We start from the raw sequence: 19,881 nt of genomic DNA, 5'->3' as shown, positions 1-19,881 counted from the left end.
ACTTTTTATTGATTTATGGCCAAATTTCCTTTGTAGAATTTGGAATGTTTTTAGGGATAGGAAATCTCAATCCGATATTATTATAATTAAATTTCGATCCATTGGCAATCCTAAATGGTTCTCTTTATCAAAACTCATACGCGAGAGATTTTTCAATGGGTTAGAAACACAGTTTGATATATCAAATATAATAATGTAATTAACTGAAAACTAGTAGAAGAGAATTCTAACTAATTATATTAGGAAACTTTAACGAAAAACTTCCGGTACTGTTCACTTTAACGAAAAACCACATTTTTATACTAAAATGTCAATCCTAGTACTATTCACTTTACCTTTTATTTTGTCCTTATCGTTAAAACTCAAAGTTTTCAAGTCATTTTCATTAGTTTTCCTATTATATTATTACACTTGATGTAACGAGCTTGTTATCGGCACACTGAAAGATTTCTCATTTTATGTATGCATATAACGAAAATGGATCATCGTCGGATCCTCTTTGTGGGGATCCGGGGGATCAATCAATTACGTCCGTTCATCGTATATTGTGCGGTCAAACATTATTTTAAATTTAAAATTTAAAATTGAATATAAATAGTATCTAACAAAAACTGATCATACGATATACGATGAACGGACGTGATTGATTGATTCCCAAATCCTCACAAAGAGGATCGGGAGAGGATCCTTTTCCGCATATAACAACCACCATGTCCACACAAAAACTTAAAGACAAGTCACTAAAACTTGCTTTGCCTAATCACCATTGGACCCCACTTCTCCATTTTTTAACCATACGAAAACACCAAAAACGACAGGCAAAACCACCAACTCCATTACTAACCTCCCTATTTCTTTCCCACTTCACTTCCTTTCCCTTCTCACAATTCTCCCATTTATTCCTCACAATCCCTCCAAACATGTCACAAAACACCGCCATCACTCCAACCTTGCCCTACGAAGAATGCCGCGGGGTTCTCCGCGTCTACAGCGACGGGTCCATCGTCCGCTCTCCCAAACCAAGCTTCGACGTCCCTGTCCACGACGACGGCTCCGTTGACTGGAAAGACGTCGTTTTCGACCCAACCAATCAACTCCAACTCCGCCTCTACAAGCCAGCTGCAACGACACACTCCCCCTCGTCGTTGTCCAAAAAGCTCCCCATCTTCTACTACATCCACGGCGGCGGCTTCTGCATCGGCTCTCGCGCTTGGCCCAATTGCCAGAACTACTGTTTTCAGCTCGCCTCCCAGCTCCAATGCGTCGTCGTTGCACCTGACTATCGCCTCGCGCCAGAACACCGCCTCCCGGCTGCCATGGACGACGGCTTCGCGGCTATGAAATGGCTCCAAGCCATAGCCGAGGCTGAGGATCCGGACACGTGGCTGACTGAGGTGGCGGATTTTGGGAACGTGTTTGTTTCGGGTGACTCGGCTGGCGGGAATATTGCTCATAACTTGGCGGTTCAGCTCGGGGCCGGTTCGGTTGAATTGGGGCCGGTTCGGGTGAGAGGGTATGTACTTTTGGCACCGTTTTTTGGTGGGACGGTTTTGGCTAGGTCAGAAGCTGAGGACCCCAAAGAAGCCTTTCTCAATTGGGAGCTCATTGACAGGTTTCAACTTTCAATCTTCCCCCCACTTTCTTTTTCTTCATTTCATTTCATGTTAATAGTGATTTTGTTTTTGGTTTTGGTTTACAACTGTGGAGACATAAGATTAGGTGTGCAAGAAATGAAAATGGGTGAATGAATAACAATATTTTTAGTATATTAGAGTAAGTAGTAATTAGATGTTCAGATTATGTTAGTTGATCACATAACGTTATATATGATTGTTGGTGTAATAAGTATATAATATTCTTTTGCTTTGTTGTTAACAAACGCAAATGTGGAAGCGGTAAAACAAACACAAGACTTCATGTGCATGTTGAAATGTTTACATTAGTTGTGTAAGAGCTTGTTTATGAGTGATTTTTGGGTTAAAAAAACACTTTAGATGTTTCATAGTTTCATGTATTCCTGTGGTAATTATATTAAATACATATCCATATGAATTATATGCAACTGTTAGATGATATAATTGTACTAATTACATGTAAATATTGTATCCAATATATTATTTGGTAATTAAATTAAAAATAAAATGAAAGAGGTTTGTGCATGAAAAAAATTAAGATTAAGCATGCATGCAGGTTTTGGAGGCTGTCAATACCAATTGGAGAGGACAGAGATCACCCACTTGTGAACCCATTTGGACCAAATAGCCAGAGCCTAGAAGAAGTGGCTTTTGATCCAATCCTAGTGGTTGTAGGTGGAAGTGATCTTCTCAAAGATCGAGCTAAAGATTATGCAAATAGGCTCAAAAATTGGGGAAACAAGGTTGAGTACGTGGAATTTGAAGGACAGCAGCATGGTTTCTTCACCATCCAACCCAGTTCCCAACCTGCAAAGGAATTGATGTTAATCATCAAACGATTCATTGCTCAAAATTCTACTTGCTGCTAAGACATGTATGCAGCTATGGGCGGCCATGGATCTAAGTCTCTAAGATTCTAAAACAACAACAACAACAACAAAAGCTCTTAATGTTGTCAAATATAGTAACAAATAATGTGAGAGTAAAATTGTATTTTTTCTCTTATTTATTCTTAACATGTAAAATTATCTCTTATCGTTAGGGACAGTTTGGGATTGTTGTGCTTTGTTTAAAAACTGCTTGTACTTTAAGAATAATCAGCTGCAAAATAAAGCAGTTGAGCATTTGGTAAACTGTATTTTTAAAAGTATTGTGAGTATGAAAACCAATGAAAAAAGCGTTTGGTAAATTTTAATGTAAAAATGATATAATTGTGTATAATGGCAAAAAGAGACATGAAAGTGCGGTGATGACAACGACAACGGTGGCAAAGGCAATAGTTGTGATGACGGTGGTGATGGTACCAATAAAGGGGTGTGGTGGTTGGGTTGTAGAGGTAACAATGGTGGTAGGAGCGGCAACAACGGTGATGGTGGTGGTTGTGGTTGTGGTTCGGTAGCAATGGTGGTGGTGGTGGTTGTTATTTTTATGGTGGTGGTCGTGGTGACAATGGCAACCACAATGGTAGTGACAATTGTGGTGGTAGTGGTGGCAGATATGGTTGTGGTGAGGTGGGGGTTGTTAAAGTTTTGAGACTCCATGTCCCACATCAGGGAACATATGGTTCACAATGGTTTTTATATATGTTTTGTCCTTTGTACTAGTAGTTAGGATTTGGACCGTTTGGAAAATGATTGAAGGCTTGGGTCTTATGTTTGTGTGGATTAGGCTTGTATAATATAGCCTAATATAATTATTATTAATTAATCAAGACAAGGGCATTGGAAGTTAAAATTAATCAGAGTTCATTAATTTTAATTTCGGATTAAGTTTTTAATTAACATATCCCGTTTTGATGAAGAGACACAGCTTTTAGAAAGAGTTGTGTACTTTCAAATACATTCAACAAGTATTTGAAAGGGTATGAAACAACCTATATATTTACTGTCTTAGTTTCCAATAGAATCATCTTTTCTTCCTCTTTCTCTTATGTACAAAATTCTTAGAAAGTAAACATACAAAGCAATTCGCTAGAATTCTACAATCCAGTGCGGGTTATAGAATTAGATAATTGTATCCTAGTCAAGCAGACGTCGTAGAACCACAAGCACAAGAGTGGGACATAAATACTGTTCGAATGACATAGCTTTTTGCGCTAGCCTCTATCTGTGATTAAATCAAGTTAGTATCATTTTAATTCTTGTAATTATTTTTGTTATTTCATTCTGTATTGCAAGTATTTTTCATTAATAAAGAACCAGTATTTCAAGTTCTGTTATTTTTATTTATTTCTGAATTGTTCTCCAACTATCTTCAAACAATAATGGAACAATTAGAAACTAAACCTCATTCTGAAAAGCTTGAGAAATTTAAGGGTGGAGACTTCAAAAGATGGCAGCCGAAAATGCTATTTTATTTGGCAACTCTGAATTTGGCTAATGTTATGCATGAGACCGTGCCTAGTGCAGAAGGAGACAATATTTATGCAGACACTTTGAAGGTTATAGATGCTTGGAATCATAATGATTTCCTCTGCATAAACTATATTCTCAATGCATTGGATGATTCGTTGTATGACGACTATGTTATATTCAAAACAGCCAAGGAACTTTGGGAATCATTTGAGAGAAAAAAATATAAAACAGAGGATGCTGGTTCAAAGAAATTTGTCGTGGGTAAATTTTTGGACTACAAAATGGTTGATTCCAAATTCGTTGTCTCTCAAAGTGAAGATCTCCAGAAAATCATCCAAGACATTCATGTTGAAGGGATGGTGATCAATGAATCTTTTCAGGTGGCATCTTTTATTGAGAAATTGCCACCCTCTTGGAAAGTGTTCAAGAATTATCTCAAGCACAAACGCAAGAAGATGACCCTTGAGGATCTCATCGTGAGGTTGAGAATTAAAGAAGATAACAGAAAGAATGAGAAGGTTCTGGTTTCAAGTATGAAAGCTAAGGCGAGTGTTGTTGAAGGAAGTTCATCAAAGCAAAGGCCGAAATTCCAAAAAATTAAGAAGAAGGAAAAGAACTTTGTCCCTGGTGTGAAAGGTAAGGACTTCAAGAACATTAAAGGAAGTTGATGGGTTTATGGGAAGCAAGGCCATATGGCTCAAGAGTGTCGCCATTGAAGGGATCAAAGTCTTGGAAATCAAGGTAACAACAACTGCACAAACCTGATTGAAAATGATGAGGATGTCCTAGTTGCGATGATTTCTGAAATCAATCTTGTATCTGACCACGCTAATTGGTGGATAGATACCGGTGCGACTCGCCATGTATGTGGAAAAATAGCAGTTGTTTATGGGAAATGCGTCTGCATCTGTTGTGGTTGGAATAAAGAAATGTATTCTGAAATTTACTTATGGAAATGAATTAACCCTCCTTGATATGTTGCATGTACCCGATATAAAGAAGAATCTTGTTTCTGGTCCTATCCTTAGTAATAAGGGATTCAAACTAGTTTTTAAGTCCAATAAGTTTGTACTAACTAAGGGGGGAATGTTTGTGGGAAATGGTTACCTTGCTGATGGATTATTCAAACTGAATGTACTTGCTAATGTTGTGAATGAAATAAATAATGCTTTTGCTTATTTGTTGATTCGCCTAATTTATGGCACTCTAGGTTAGGACATGTAATTTTTCGTTCTCTTTTTAGAATGCATTATTTAGGTTTGCTGTCCAAACTTAATTATTTAGATAATGTTAAATGTGAGACTTGTACAATATCGAAATTTGCAAGTCAAAGCTTTAAATCAGTGCATGAAAAATCCAATGATTTGTTAGATTTAATTCATAGTGACTTGTATGATTTTAGATCATATCCAACTCATGGTGGAAAGAACTATTATGTAACGTTTATAGATGATATCAGTAAGTATTGTTATGTTTATTTACTTCATAGTGTAGATGAGACCTTGGATATGTTTAACACATATAAGGCAGAAGTTAAGAATCAACTTAACAAAAAGATTAAAGTCTTAAGGTCTGATAGGGGAGGAGAATATAAGTCTCATGCCTTTGCTAAATTTTGTGCCACTCATGGCATAATTCATCAAACAACAACCCCCTATACACTGCAACAAATGGTGTTGCTGAACGAAAAAAAAAATATGACTTTTAAAGACATGATCAATTCCATGTTGAATAGCTCTGGGCTTCCAAACAATTTGTGGGTTTAAGCTCTACTTACTGCAAATAAAATTTTGAACGAATTACACCTAAAACGAGAAAGGAGTCACCATATGAATTATGGAAAGGAAGAACCCCAACATTTAAATTGCTTAAAGTGTGGGGTTGCTTGGCAAAAGTACAAGCCCATGGCCAAAGAGAACAAAATTAGGGCCTAAAACTATAGATTGTGTTTTATTGGTTTTGTATCTAATAGTTCAGCTTATAGATTCTTAGTTTTTTATTCCGAAGTAAGCGATATACATGTCAATACTATTATAAAATCTATAAATGTAATATTTTTTTAGGATGTATTCCCATACGAAATAGGCAAGTCTAATTTCTTGGAAAAGAGATTACATGATGATGTATCTGTGGTTAATGACGAACATAGAGAACATGGTGATGATTCATCCTCATCTAGAGTTCAAGAAGAAGAACTTGAACCTAGAAGGAGTAAAAGGACAAAAATTCGAAAGGACTTTGGGCTTGATTTTGTGACCATATTAACTGAGACAGAACCTCAATCATTTAAGGAGGCAATGTCCATTCCTAAAGCTCCATTTTAGAAGGATGCAATTAATAGTGAAGTGGATTTCATTATGCAAAATCATACATAGGAATTAGTCAATTTGCCTCATGGCAATAAGCCAATTGAGTACAAATGGATATTTAAGAAGAAATTAAAACCAAATGGTACAATTGACAAATATAAGGCTCGTTTGATGGCTAAAGGATACCGCCAAAAGCATGGTTTGGATTTCTTTGATACATACTCATATGTGACGAGAATTACTTCAATAAGACTATTGATTGCTATAGCTGCACTCCAGAACATGGAAATACATCAAATGGATTTAAAAACAGCATTCTTGAATGGAGACTTGGATGAGGAAATATATATGGAACAACCCGAGGGGTTTGTAGTTAAAGGTCAAGAACACGAAGTTTGTAAACTTGTGAAATCACTATATAGACTTACACAAGCTCCAAAGCAATGACATGAAAAATTTGACCATATTATGATCACACATGGTTTACGATAAATGAGTGTGATAAGTATGTATACACAAAAACTCAAAATAATGCTTTCATTATGTTGTGTTTATATGTAGATAATATGCTTATAATGGGAACTAACAAAGAGATAATAAATTGGACCAAGATGATATTGAAATCGAGTTTTGATATGAAAGATCTTGGTCTAGCTGATGTGATTCTTGGTATAAAAATCAAAGGAAACCAAGAATGATATATTCTTACACAATCCCATAATATAGAAGCTACACTTAGAAAATATGGCCATTTGGAAAGTAAAGAGCCGATTACTCCTTTTGATGCCAATAGCAAACTAAAGAAAAATAGTGGTGATGCTATATCTCAACGTGAATATTCACAAGTTATTGGAAGTCTTATGTACATTATGAACTATACAAGGTTGATGTAGCATACTCAGTGAGTAGACTAAGCAGATATACATGCAATTCAATGCATGATCATTGGGAAGCATTAATTCGAGTATTGAGATACTTAAAGCATACAATGAATTATGGATTGCATTATACGAGGTATCCTCTGGTGCTTGAAGGATTTACTGATGCGAATTGGATATTCGATAGTACCAATACGAAATCCATAAGTGAATATGTATTTACTTTAAGGGGAGCAGTAGTATCTTGGAAATCTTCCAAACAAACATGCATAGCTCGATCAACAATGGAATCAAAATTTATGACTCTAGATAAGGCTAGAGAAGAAGCCGAGTGGCTAAGAAATTTTTGGAAGATGTTCCCATTTGGCCTAAACCTGTAACAGTGATATGTATACACTGTGACAATTTAGTTGCAAATATCGAGCTAAAAATAGTGTATACAATGGGAAGTCTAGACAAATTAGACGAAGGCATAATACAATAAAGCAGTGGCTCTCTAGTGGTGTAATATCTATTGACTATGTTAAGCCAAAAGATAATATTGTCGATCCACTTACTAAAGGTTTGTCTAGAGAGAAAGTTAAACATGCATCAAGGGGAATGAGTTTAAAGCCAATAGAGTATAATGAAATTGCCAAACGGAAACCTAACCTAGTTAATTGGAGATCCCATGGTCTAGGTTCAATAGGCAAATTGGTTTGGCTAGATTCAAAGAAGAAACACACTTACATACCCATTTCTATGATGGAAGAAGTGTGGTGACTGCTAATGGTTGTTGTAACATCCCACATCGCCCCAAGGGAGTGGATCCTGTAAGCCTTATATGTATATTCTCATCTCTACCTAGCATGAGGCCTTTTGGGAGCTCACTGGCTTCGGGTTCCATCAGAACTCCGAAGTTAAGCGAGTTCGAGCGAGAGCATTCCCAGGATGAGTGACCCACTGGGAAGTTCTAGTGTGAGTTCCCAGAAACAAAACCGTGAGGGCGTGGTCGGGGCCCAAAGCGGACAATATCGTGCAACGGCGAATTCGAGCCCAAGATGTGGTGGGGGCTCGGGCCGGGATGTGATAGTTGTAGGATACATTAGTTTAATGTTATTGATTAGACCTGGCATTCGTGTCGTGTTTTCCGTGTTCGTGTCGTTTTCGTGTCATACCCGATATCTTAACGGGTCGTGTCGTGTAACATCCGTTAAAATAAACGGGTAAAATGACCCGACCCGATAATATTAACAAGTAATATGACCCGACCCGTTACCCGTTAAGGAAAATATATTTTAAACCAATAAATAATCAAATGAAAAACATAATACTAAATAAGTATATACATTCCATATTATCACATCCAAAACATAAAAACGCAATTTTGTTTTAAGTATATTTTCGCTTACTTAAGGTCTTTAATAGTTTTTTAATTAATGTAGAAGTGTAAAAAAATATAGAAAAAATATATAAACACTCGTAATGACAAGTTTTTTTCAACGATCCAACCGTCAAACTTATTTGTACACATTCCAAGATTGCATACGTAAAAAATTGTAAAAAAAGCGAATATTCAGAGATTACGTAACGGAACAAAAGTTATCGACGATTATAAACGAAAAATCACAATTTAACGGTTATTTTAGCTCCGATTTTGATGATTTTTTTACAGATACACGCCTCGACCCTATAAGAATGCAATGAATAAATTTGATCTTTCATTTAAAGTATTTACACTAGTAGATACCACAAAAACTTATTTTATACTTAATAGAAGTATAATATTAACTCTAAGTGTTTGTTTAATCTACTGTTTTGACGCAATATGCATTCTACGAAACATTTTTCAACGATCAAACCGTCAAACATATTTGTACACATTCCGAGATCACATACATAAAAAATCGTAAAAAAAAAACATTCAGAGATTACGTAACGGAACAAAAGTTTTCGACGGTTATAAACGAAAAATCACAATTTAACGGTTATTTTAGCTCCGATTTTGATGATTTTTACAGATACACTCCTCGACCCTATAAGAATTAATGAATAAATTTGATCTTTAATTTAAAGTATTTACACTAGTAGATACCACAAAAACTTATTTTATACTTAATAGAAGTATAATATTAACTCTAAGTGTTTGTTTAATCTACTGTTTTGACGCAATATGCATTCTACGAAACTTTTTCCAACGATCCAACCGTCAAACTTATTTGTACACATTCCGAGATCACATACATAAAAAATCGTAAAAAAAAAACATTCAGAGATTACGTAACGGAACAAAAGTTTTCGACGGTTATAAACGAAAAATCACAATTTAACGGTTATTTTAGCTCCGATTTTGATGATTTTTACATATACACTCCTCGACCCTATAAGAATGTAATGAATAAATTTGATCTTTAATTTAAAGTATTTACACTAGTGGATACCACAAAATCTTTTTTTATACTTAATAGAAGTATAATATTAACTTTAAGTGTTTGTTTAATCTACTATTTTGACGCAATATGCATTCTACGAAACTTTTTTTAACGATCCAACCGTCAATCTTATTTGTACACATTCCAAGATTGCATACGTAAAAAATCGTAAAAAACAAACATTCAGAGATTACGTAACGGAACAAAAGTTATCCACGGTTATAAACGAAAAATCACAATTTAACGGTTATTTTAGCTCCGATTTTGATGATTTTTTACAGATACACTCCTCGACCCTATAACAATGTAATGAATAAATTTGATCTTTAATTTAAAGTATTTACACTAGTGGATACCACAAAATCTTTTTTATACTTAATAGAAGTATAATATTAACTTTAAGTGTTTGTTTAATCTACTATTTTAACGCAATATGCATTCTACGAAACTTTTTTCAACGATCCAACCATCAAACTTATTTGTACACATTCCGAGATCGCATACGTAAAAAATCGTAAAAAACAAACATTCAGAGATTACGTAACGGAACAAAAGTTTTCGACGGTTATAAACAAAAAATCACAATTTAACGGTTATTTTAGCTCCGATTTTGATGATTTTTTACAGATACACTCCTCGACCCTATAAGAATGTAATGAATAAATTTGATCTTTAATTTAAAGTATTTACACTAGTGGATACCACAAAATCTTTTTTTTATACTTAATAGAAGTATAATATTAACTTTAAGTGTTTGTTTAATCTACTATTTTGACGCAATATGCATTCTACGAAACTTTTTTTAACGATCAAACCGTCAAACTTATTTGTACACATTCCAAGATTGCATACGTAAAAAATCGTAAAAAACAAACATTCAGAGATTACGTAACGGAACAAAAGTTATCAACGGTTATAAACAAAAAATCACAATTTAACGGTTATTTTAGCACCGATTTTGATGATTTTTACATATACACTCCTCGATCCCATAAGAATGTAATAAATAAATTTGATCTTTAATTTAAAGTATTTACACTAGTGGATACCACAAAAACTTATTTTATACTTAATAGAAGTATAATATTAACTCTAAGTGTTTGTTTAATCTACCGTTTTGATGCAATATGCATTCTACAAAAAAATTTTCAACGATCCAACCGTCAAACTTATTCGTACACATTCCGAGATTGCAAACGTAAAAAATCATAAAAAACAAACATTCAGAGATTACGTAACGGAACAAAAGTTTTCGACGGTTATAAACGAAAAATCACAATTTAACGGTTATTTTAGCTCCGATTTTGATGATTTTGTACATATACACTCATCGACCTTATAAGAATGTAATGAATAAATTTGATCTTTAATTTAAAGTATTTACCTTTTTTATATATGAGTGATTGTATATATATATTTTTACATTTTTTACACTTCTACAATAATTATTATTAATTTTGCCCTCAAATAAAAAACATTATTCATGAGGGTTTGAAGGATTTTAAAAATCTAAACGATAATATAAGTGTAACAATTATCTATTCGTGGAGGAATAATGATAAATCACGAGTGTTTATATATTCTTTCACATTTTTCATACTTGTATGTATATCTTCTTAGTTCTTGCATATACAAATACTATACTAGTATATTTTAATTTTGGACAAGAATATGTTATGTAAAATTTATCCTAGTAATGATAATAAGGAACTCTCATAATAAAAATAAATAATGACTAAAACTTTTTTTTTTATTTTTTTATAATTTATATAGAACAATAATACAAAACTATATATTTAATATAGAATATATTGTATATATTAATATGACTATTGTATTTTATAATAAATCTTTTAGTAATTAAACTTTAAAATTATTAAAATAATTTTTTTCTTAACAGGTCGAAACGGGTTACCCACGTGTTACCCGCGTGTATACCTGTTAAGAACTCGTTATTAACGGGTTCTTAACGGGTCACCCGATAGTGACCCGATAAGTTATCGTGTTGACCCGAAACCCGTTATTTTCGTGTCGTTTTCGTGTCGTGTCAAAAATTGCCAGGTCTATTATTGATATCACCTATATGAAAGTAAATGTGGGGTCACATTTATGAGAATTACATGGCTACATTATCTAAAGCTCTCATGAATTCAGGATTTGTTCAGGACCAAAAAGAACACAAAAGTATGAATTTATGATGTGTTGGTGTGACATATGTTTTGCTTATTGTCTTGGTTTACTACGGAGATGAACAGTTCAAGATTTTATATTCACTGCGTCATCTAGTAAATTCGATTAGTATATACTAAGGTAGGTTCAAGTCCAAAAGACACCTCTCCTGATGTATGTCGCATTTATTGTTTACTCTCGTATCTTAGTTTCTCTAGGACCTAATAGTCGTCTCAAAATGTGGGGTATTGTTGGAGTTTTGAGACTCAATGTCCCACATCAGGGAACATATGGTTCCCAATGGTCTTTATATATGTTTTGTCCTTTATGCTAGTAGTTAGGATTCGGACCATTTTGAAAAGAATTGAAATCTTGGACCTTATGATTGTGTGGATTAGGCTTGTATAAGTCTAATATAATTATTATTAATTAATCAAGACAAGGGCCTTGGGCCTTGAGGCACTTGGGGCCTTGGAAGTTAAAATTAATCAAAGTTCATTAATTTGAATTTCGGATTAAGTTTTTAATTACATATTAATTAAAAACCGTTTTGATTAAGAAACACATCTTTTAGAAAAGAGTTGTGTACTTTCAAATACGTTCAACATGTATTTGAAAGGGTATGAAACAACCTATATATTTGAAGTCTCAGTTTCTATTAGAATCATTTTTTCTTCCTCTTTCTCTTCCATACAAAATTCCCAGAGAGTAAACACATAAAGCAATTAGCCAAAATTCTATAATCCAGTGCGGGTTGTAGAATTAGATAATTGTATCCTAGTCGAGTAGACGTCGTAGAACCACAAGCACAAGAGTGAGACGAAAATACTGTTCGAAGGACATAGATTTTTGTGTTAGCCTCTATCTATGATTAAATCAAGTCAGTATCATTTCAATTCTTTTAATTATTTTTGTTATTTCATTCTGTATTGCAAGTATTTTTCATTAATAAAGAATCAGTATTTCAAGTTCTGTTATTTTTATTTATTTCTGAATTGTTCTCCAACAGTGGTAATGGTAATGGTGGCATAAGAAGATAAGGTTTGTAGTGGTAGGTGGTGGTGGTCACTTTGTTCTCCAAGGATGAAATGTCTAGAAGGATAAATAATGTCACTTTTAAAAATTAATGAGTGTATTACAGGAATTTAAAATATTCATTAAAGGTTCAACTCCGCTTTTTCTTACAGCAGCTTTTAAAAGCAACCTACATGTTGCTTTTAAAAGCTACAGTCTTAAAGCCATTTCTCGTAAAATAGGCAGGATATTTTATTTTTACTGCTTAACTTTAAAGAGAAGCAACTTTAGTAAAAAAAGTAATACCAAACTGGGCCGAAGTCCTCGAGAATAAGTCCATCCCCCTCCCAAAAATAACTTAAGTCCGTCTCGAGTGCTTGTCGTGTTAGAATATGAGCTTTAAATGCAGGTGTACTTTTGCCGAATGTTCGAGTTTAAATTGGTTTATAAAGGTCTTATTGGAAGAGGTTTGTTTGTTCAACTTTTATAAATGATTGAAATTGGGAATGATACTAAGAGACAATGTTAGTTTCCTCTAAGTATTCTAGTAGGAGAATTGTAGAGATTGTCTGTCTATAGAAGGGTGGCATCGATCTATTCTCACATAAATTTAACCGGCTCATTATTGAACTAATACCTATTGTTAACTGAGCATTAAGAATCTGATAGAGAGGCGAAGATTATCGTTGAACATCATAGCTTCATGGCTTCTTCATCGTATTTTACAAGTCATATTATTCTTAGCATTTGCTTAAACATAAATTTAACCCGCTCATTATTGAACTAAAACCTATTGTTAATTGAGCATTGAGAATCTAATAGAGAGGAGAAGGTCAGCTTTGAACAGCATAACTTCATGGCTTCATCGTATTCTACAGGTCATATTATCCTCCAAGTCGAGCCATCTATTTTGTCTAAAGTGTTATATATTTACTTGCTACCATAGTACTCGAGGGGTATCGAAATGAACTCGAGTTGTTCTGGAGGGCGTCTCAAGCAATGAGAACTAAACTATCTATGTCATCGCAAAGAAGATGAGAGATGCAAGCAAGGGGAAGAAGCAATTCTTGGCCACAAAACTTGTTGCCTTTGACAAATCTTGACCAGGAAGAGGCCAATGTCCAGCATCTAATACCATATCTTTCTTCATCCAACTTGGCAACAAAGCTAGCAGTCCAATTCCCATCCCTATCTCTGATCATACCTTCAGCACGGATCTCATTGGAGCCTATATTTGTTTTTCATATGTATGCTTCTCTTTTTCTGCAAGGAGACCAGCTACCTTATTTAAACCACATTTTCATACCACCTGATTTGGCAACTAATATGTGAAGGGCAATGTTCATAAATCCAAAGTCTATACATGCATGCACGATGATATAAATAACTAAAATCAACATGCATGCAACAAAGTATGATAAAGAAAACAAAAATAAACCCCCTTTCAAAGTCATTAATCTTGTACGGTTGATTTATTCACTTGTTTTCTGTAAAACAAAGTAGAAGCTGGAAGAACCATATCTTTTGAAACAGTACTTTGTTTTTCACAAAGTTATTCATCCGAATGACACTAGTAGAAAAAAACAGCTTGTGCGACAATGACAATTTCATCGCTCAAAGTGTGTTTGCGCGATGAAACTAGGAACCCGTCGCACAAATGGTGAAAACTTTACACGACGAAGGATTTTGTCGCGCAAGATGTTTTTGCTCAAGGAACCAAACCCTTCGTCACGCAAAGAAGAAGGAAAAAGGCGGGTAAGGTGAGTTTTTAGCCCAACAAAAACTGAACGTTTCAGCCAATGTAATTACTGCAGCATTTGCGCGACGAAATCTGCATTGTGCAAAGGTCCTGTGTTAAAGAGCAAACCTGTCAGAGGAATATTGCACATGGTTTCAACACATGCCTTGACAGCTAAACTGCCCACGTGGGCTGTGCATCTGTGTTTGTGCTTTATGGGCAGCGAGGACTCCACCTTCATTTATATTTAGTTTAATGCATGCGTGTACGTATCCAATGTATAAAGCAACGCTGCCATTGCAGCAGTATGAAATATACAGAAATATCAAACTTCACATGGTATCAGAGCACAGGTAATCCTTTGCTCTGCTCTGCCTTCACTCTTCCGCTGCTATACTGTGAACAGCGACATCTGCTACTGCAGCAACCAGTGCACTGCAAGCTGCACACTCGCTGCCTTGCCGTCGCAAAACCGCTACACAGCCATCGTCGCTGCTCTACCTGTCACAGCCATTAAGCACAGCCGCAGAGCACAGCCAAGCACAGCCACTGCACACTGTCTGTGAACATGGCAACTGACTCTTCCAGCAAACACACCAAATACGAAGATCCCAGCGATCCTCTTTATCTTCATCACTCCGATCAGCCTGGAGCGATTCTCGTCACACAACCATTGAATGACGAAAATTACTCCACTTGGAGCCGAGCCATGACCATGGCCCTCAATGCCAAGAACAAGGAAGGATTCATCAATGGAACCATTCAAAGGCCTGAGTTGACGTCCACAATTGAATACCAACAGTGGACTCGTTGCAACAACCTCGTGAAATCTTGGCTACTCAACTCTGTCTCAAAAGATATTGGTGCAAGTGTCATCTACAACAATGTTGCAGCTGATATTTGGAATGAGTTGAAGGAACGCTTCTCTCACACAAACAGTGTCCATCTCTTCCATATCGAACAAGAGATACATGGAAGTGTTCAAGGAAATTTGAACATTGGTGCATATTATACCAAACTGAAAAGTTTTTGGGATGAACGTGATGCCTTGTGCGCTCTCCCAACCTGTGCATGTGGAGCTGCGAAAGAATTGATGCAGTTTCAGCAAAGTCAGAAAACCATGAAGTTTCTCATGGGTCTCAATGAATCCTACGCTGCAGTTCGTGGGCAACTCTTACTTATGGATCCTCTCCCTGCTGTCAACAAAGCTTTCTCACTCATTATTCAAGATGAGAAACAGAGAGCAGTCTCAATACATGCTCCTGGAAGGTCTTCAATCACTGATGCCGCAGCTTTCGCCGTGCGGGACAACATGCGAAACTCTGGTATGAATTTTTCTCCTAGAAATTCCCATTTAAAATGTGGCCGTTGTGATGCAACCGGACATACTTCAGAAACCTGTCGTGCACACCTCAAGTGCGACTACTGTAATTGGAGAGGTCACACCATAGACCAATGCCGCAAATTGAAAAAGGCAAAGGACAACAGCGATAATGGAGATTATCAAGATCGCAGGGGTTCCAACTCGCAGGGGTTCAACTCCAAGGCTAATCACGTTGACATCAAACCAACGCCTCCAGCAACATCTCCTTCATCCTACAGCCTCACTCCCGAGCAATACCACAACCTGCTTGCACTCCTCGATAAGAGCCAGTCTAAATCCACATCTAACCATGTCGGTACCACCTCTACTATGAATGATTTATCAGGTAGAGTTCTTTGTGCTTCTCCTCTCAATAAGGGAAGGAACTGGATTTTCGATACTGGCGCCACAGACCACATGGTTTGCTCACCAAGTTTGATGACCACAAGCGTTCCGGTATACAATCGACAAGTGCACCTACCCAATCATGCACTTGCCGATATCACACATATTGGCACAGTTCGTCTCTCGAACGATCTCGTCCTTTACAACGTGCTTTGTGTTCCATCATTTAAACTGAATTTAATTTCTGTCAGCAAAATCACTAATACCTCATCTTGCTTTGTCATCTTCACTGATAAAAAGTGTCTACTTCAGGGCCAACGATCGGGGAAGATGATTGGGATGGGAACTGAACAAGGAGGCCTCTACTACCTTGATAATGTGACGAAAACCAGGTGCAATTCAGTGTCAGTTGTTACTCTTTCTGCTTCTCAGCTTTGGCATCAACGCCTTGGCCATCTTTCCAACAAAACCTTACGGGCTATCTCTCCTTGCATTAAAAATTTGAATTTTTGTAGCATTGATGATTGTTTGATCTGCCCCTTAGCCAAACAAACACGTGCTCCTTTTCCTTTGAGTTCTATTAATACAAAAGCTCCTTTTGAATTAATTCATGTTGACATTTGGGGAGGTTACCATGTTCCCACTATCACAGGGGCACAATATTTCTTGACCATTGTAGATGATTTCACACGATGCACATGGGTTTATTTAATGAATCACAAATCAGATGCACGATCATATCTCATCACATTCATCCACCTTGTCGAAACACAATTTTCCACACGAGTTAAGGTTCTTCGTAGTGATAATGGTCCAGAATTTTTTATGACCCATTTTTTTTCAGATAAAGGCATTCTACATCAAACAAGTTGTGTCTCTACTCCCCAACAAAACGGGGTAGCAGAGCGTAAACACCGCCACTTACTTAACGTTGCTAGAGCCTTACTTTTTCAATCTCATCTCCCCAAGAAATTTTGGGGTAATGCAATCCTAACTGCCACTTATCTCATTAATAGGACTCCCACTCCTCTTCTTCACGGAAAATCACCCTATGAAATCCTTCATCACAAACAGCCAACATATGCACATTTGCGAGTGTTTGGTTGTTTATGTTTCTCTTCCACACATCACCATAGACCAACCAAATTTGATGCAAGAGCCACACGTTGTATTTTTCTTGGCTATCCATACGGCACAAAGGGATATCGAGTTTACGACCTTCAAACAGGTAAAATTTTTATTTCCCGTGATGTTACTTTTCATGAAAATGTGTTCCCTTTTTCTTCTTCCGTTGCCGTCTCACCTGTTGTGTTTCCATATACTCAAGATATTGACTGTGATGACACCATCATTCATCCGTCCCTTCCACTAGAACAAGATTCAGTAGCCCAATCCACTTCAGTCGATCCATCCTCTTCAGTCGACCCATCCCCTTCACCACCTCGTCTTAAACGCCTCACTCATGCACCTGGTTATCTTCAACAATATCACATTGGCATTAACCTTCCTTCTCGGTCCGTCCCTTCATCTCACTCGGCATTGACCACAGTGGTAGGTACTTCTTATCCTTTGTCTGATGTACTCACATATGATCGCTTATCTGCTCGCCATCGTGCTTTCACCACTTCTATTTCAGCTGCCATAGAACCCAGTTCATTCTCACAGGCCGTACGCGACCCCCAATGGCGCTTAGCCATGGAAGAAGAACTGGCAGCCCTTGCTGCAAATAGGACATGGTCTCTTCAACCATTGCCCCCTGGAAAGCAGCCGGTTGGATGTAAGTGGGTCTACAAAATCAAATTTCGTTCCGATGGATCAGTTGAGCGGTATAAAGCACGCTTGGTTGCCAAAGGTTATAGCCAAATTGAAGGCTTAGACTATCGTGAGACTTTTGCTCCGGTTGCAAAATTGACTACAGTCCGCCTCCTTCTTGCCGTTGCCTCAGTCCAACAATGGCACCTTCACCAACTTGATGTTCACAATGCCTTCCTTCATGGTGACCTTGAAGAAGATGTCTACATGTCCTTGCCCCCTGGTTTCGGACGAAAGGGGGAAACACGAGTTTGTAAACTTCATAAATCTTTGTATGGGCTTAAGCAAGCCTCTCGTCAATGGTTTATCAAACTCTCTTGTGCTCTTAGCAAAGCTGGTTATCAACAATCCAAGGCAGACTATTCATTGTTCGTCCGAAACCATGATGGTAAATTCACTACTCTCCTTGTATATGTTGACGATATTATCCTGGCAGGAAATAACATACAAGCAATTGAGGATATCAAGTCTTTCCTTACGAAGCAATTTAAGTTGAAAGACCTTGGCCAACTAAAATATTTTTTGGGCATCGAAATTGCTCGCTCTAGTAAGGGGATCACTCTCTCACAGCGAAAATATGCCCTTGAAATACTTGAGGATGCAGGTTACCTTGGTGCAAAAATAGCCACCTCTCCTATGGAGCAAAACTTATCACTCAGAAAGGACGAAGGATAATGCATCACTGATCCTTCTTCTTATCGACGGCTTATTGGGAGACTAATCTACCTGACAATCACGCGCCCTGATTTGGTCTATGCTGTCCACATTCTTAGTCAATTTATGGAGAAGCCTCGAACTCCACACTTGGAGGCAGCCCACCGAGTCTTACGATACATTAAGCATACACCAGGGCAAGGTATTTTTCTCTCTGCAAGAAGTCCAATCCAACTGAATGCCTTTTGTGATGCAGATTGGGCCAGATGTCGTGACACACGACGTTCTACCACCGGATATTGTGTATTCCTTGGAGAATCCTTAATCTCCTGGAAAAGCAAGAAACAAAACACTGTGTCACGTTCTAGTGCAGAGGCGGAGTATCGCTCAATGGCAGCATCTTGTTGTGAAGTCACTTGGCTGAAATATGTTTTACAAGACTTGGGTATCAAACATAAACATCCAGTCAAGTTGTATTGCGATAATCAAGCAGCACTTCACATCCCTTCGAATCCGGTCTTTCACGAAAGAACCAAACACATAGAAATTGACTGCCACCTTGTACGAGAAAGGATTCAAAGTGGTATGATCAGGACGTCTCATATTTCAACCATGAAGCAACCAGCCGACATCTTCACAAAGCCACTGAGCTTACATCAGTTTACGACTTTGCTCCACAAGTTAGGAATAATCAACATCCATTCCAACTTGAGGGGGAATGTTAAAGAGCAAACCTGTCAGAGGAATATTGCACATGGTTTCAACACATGCCTTGACAGCTAAACTGCCCACGTGGGCTGTGCATCTGTGTTTGTGCTTTATGGGCAGTTTCTGCACTATGGGCAGTGAGGACTCCACCTTCATTTATATTTAGTTTAATGCATGCGTGTAATGCATGCGTGTACGTATCCAATGTATAAAGCAATGCTGCCATTGCAGCAGTATGAAATATACAGAAATATCAAACTTCACATCCTGTGACAAGTTCTCTCCCTTTTACTCATAGCGTTTTCCCCAAAATCCTTTATTTTCCTACTTTTCTTTTGCCCCAAACCCCTCATATCCTAGTTCGTACGATGGCCAATTCCAACCCGTACTTTCTGTAAACACTAACAGAACTTGGTTTGATGATGGCCCTTACATTTTGGCAAAACATATTTTTTATGTAAATAACCCTAAGGCCTGAAGGGGGTGGAAAGT

At 36.9% G+C, this 19,881-nt stretch overlaps 3 protein-coding genes across 3 annotated transcripts; all 3 read left to right on the top strand.

Moving 5' to 3' along the window:
* Nucleotides 1–821: 821 nt before the first annotated feature.
* On the top strand, nucleotides 822–2,823 carry LOC103448130 (carboxylesterase 15-like). Its single transcript, XM_008387373.4, has 2 exons — nucleotides 822–1,612; nucleotides 2,191–2,823. The coding sequence occupies exons 1-2, from the start codon at nucleotides 921–923 to the stop codon at nucleotides 2,501–2,503; spliced, it is 1,005 nt and encodes a 334-aa protein (XP_008385595.2). The 5' UTR covers nucleotides 822–920; the 3' UTR covers nucleotides 2,504–2,823.
* A 1,074-nt stretch (nucleotides 2,824–3,897) lies between these two features.
* On the top strand, nucleotides 3,898–4,656 carry LOC139189477 (uncharacterized). Its single transcript, XM_070808431.1, has one exon. It carries the CDS (start codon nucleotides 3,898–3,900, stop codon nucleotides 4,654–4,656), a length of 759 nt encoding a protein of 252 aa, XP_070664532.1.
* Nucleotides 4,657–15,075: 10,419 nt separating this feature from the next.
* On the top strand, nucleotides 15,076–18,702 carry LOC139189476 (uncharacterized). Its single transcript, XM_070808430.1, has 2 exons — nucleotides 15,076–16,741; nucleotides 17,444–18,702. The coding sequence occupies exons 1-2, from the start codon at nucleotides 15,076–15,078 to the stop codon at nucleotides 18,700–18,702; spliced, it is 2,925 nt and encodes a 974-aa protein (XP_070664531.1).
* The last annotated feature ends 1,179 nt before the right edge of the window (nucleotides 18,703–19,881 follow it).

This window comes from Malus domestica, chromosome 11, assembly GCF_042453785.1.
Source record: "Malus domestica chromosome 11, GDT2T_hap1".
Lineage (NCBI taxonomy): Eukaryota > Viridiplantae > Streptophyta > Magnoliopsida > Rosales > Rosaceae > Malus > Malus domestica.
Note: the sequence above shows the minus strand (reverse complement) of the source record. Positions and strands in the feature narration are given on the sequence as shown.

Bases quoted from the DNA above. Each gene is read 5' to 3' on its own strand.
- LOC103448130 (XM_008387373.4), top strand. From the start codon at position 921: ATGTCACAAAACACCGCCATCACTCCAACCTTGCCCTACGAAGAATGC. The intron at 1,613-2,190 runs GTTTCAACTTTC...GCATGCATGCAG, and splicing joins AATTGGGAGCTCATTGACAG to GTTTTGGAGGCTGTCAATAC.
- LOC139189476 (XM_070808430.1), top strand. From the start codon at position 15,076: ATGGCAACTGACTCTTCCAGCAAACACACCAAATACGAAGATCCCAGC. The intron at 16,742-17,443 runs GTTTGATCTGCC...ACCTTCAAACAG, and splicing joins TTTTTGTAGCATTGATGATT to GTAAAATTTTTATTTCCCGT.
- LOC139189477 (XM_070808431.1), top strand. From the start codon at position 3,898: ATGGAACAATTAGAAACTAAACCTCATTCTGAAAAGCTTGAGAAATTT.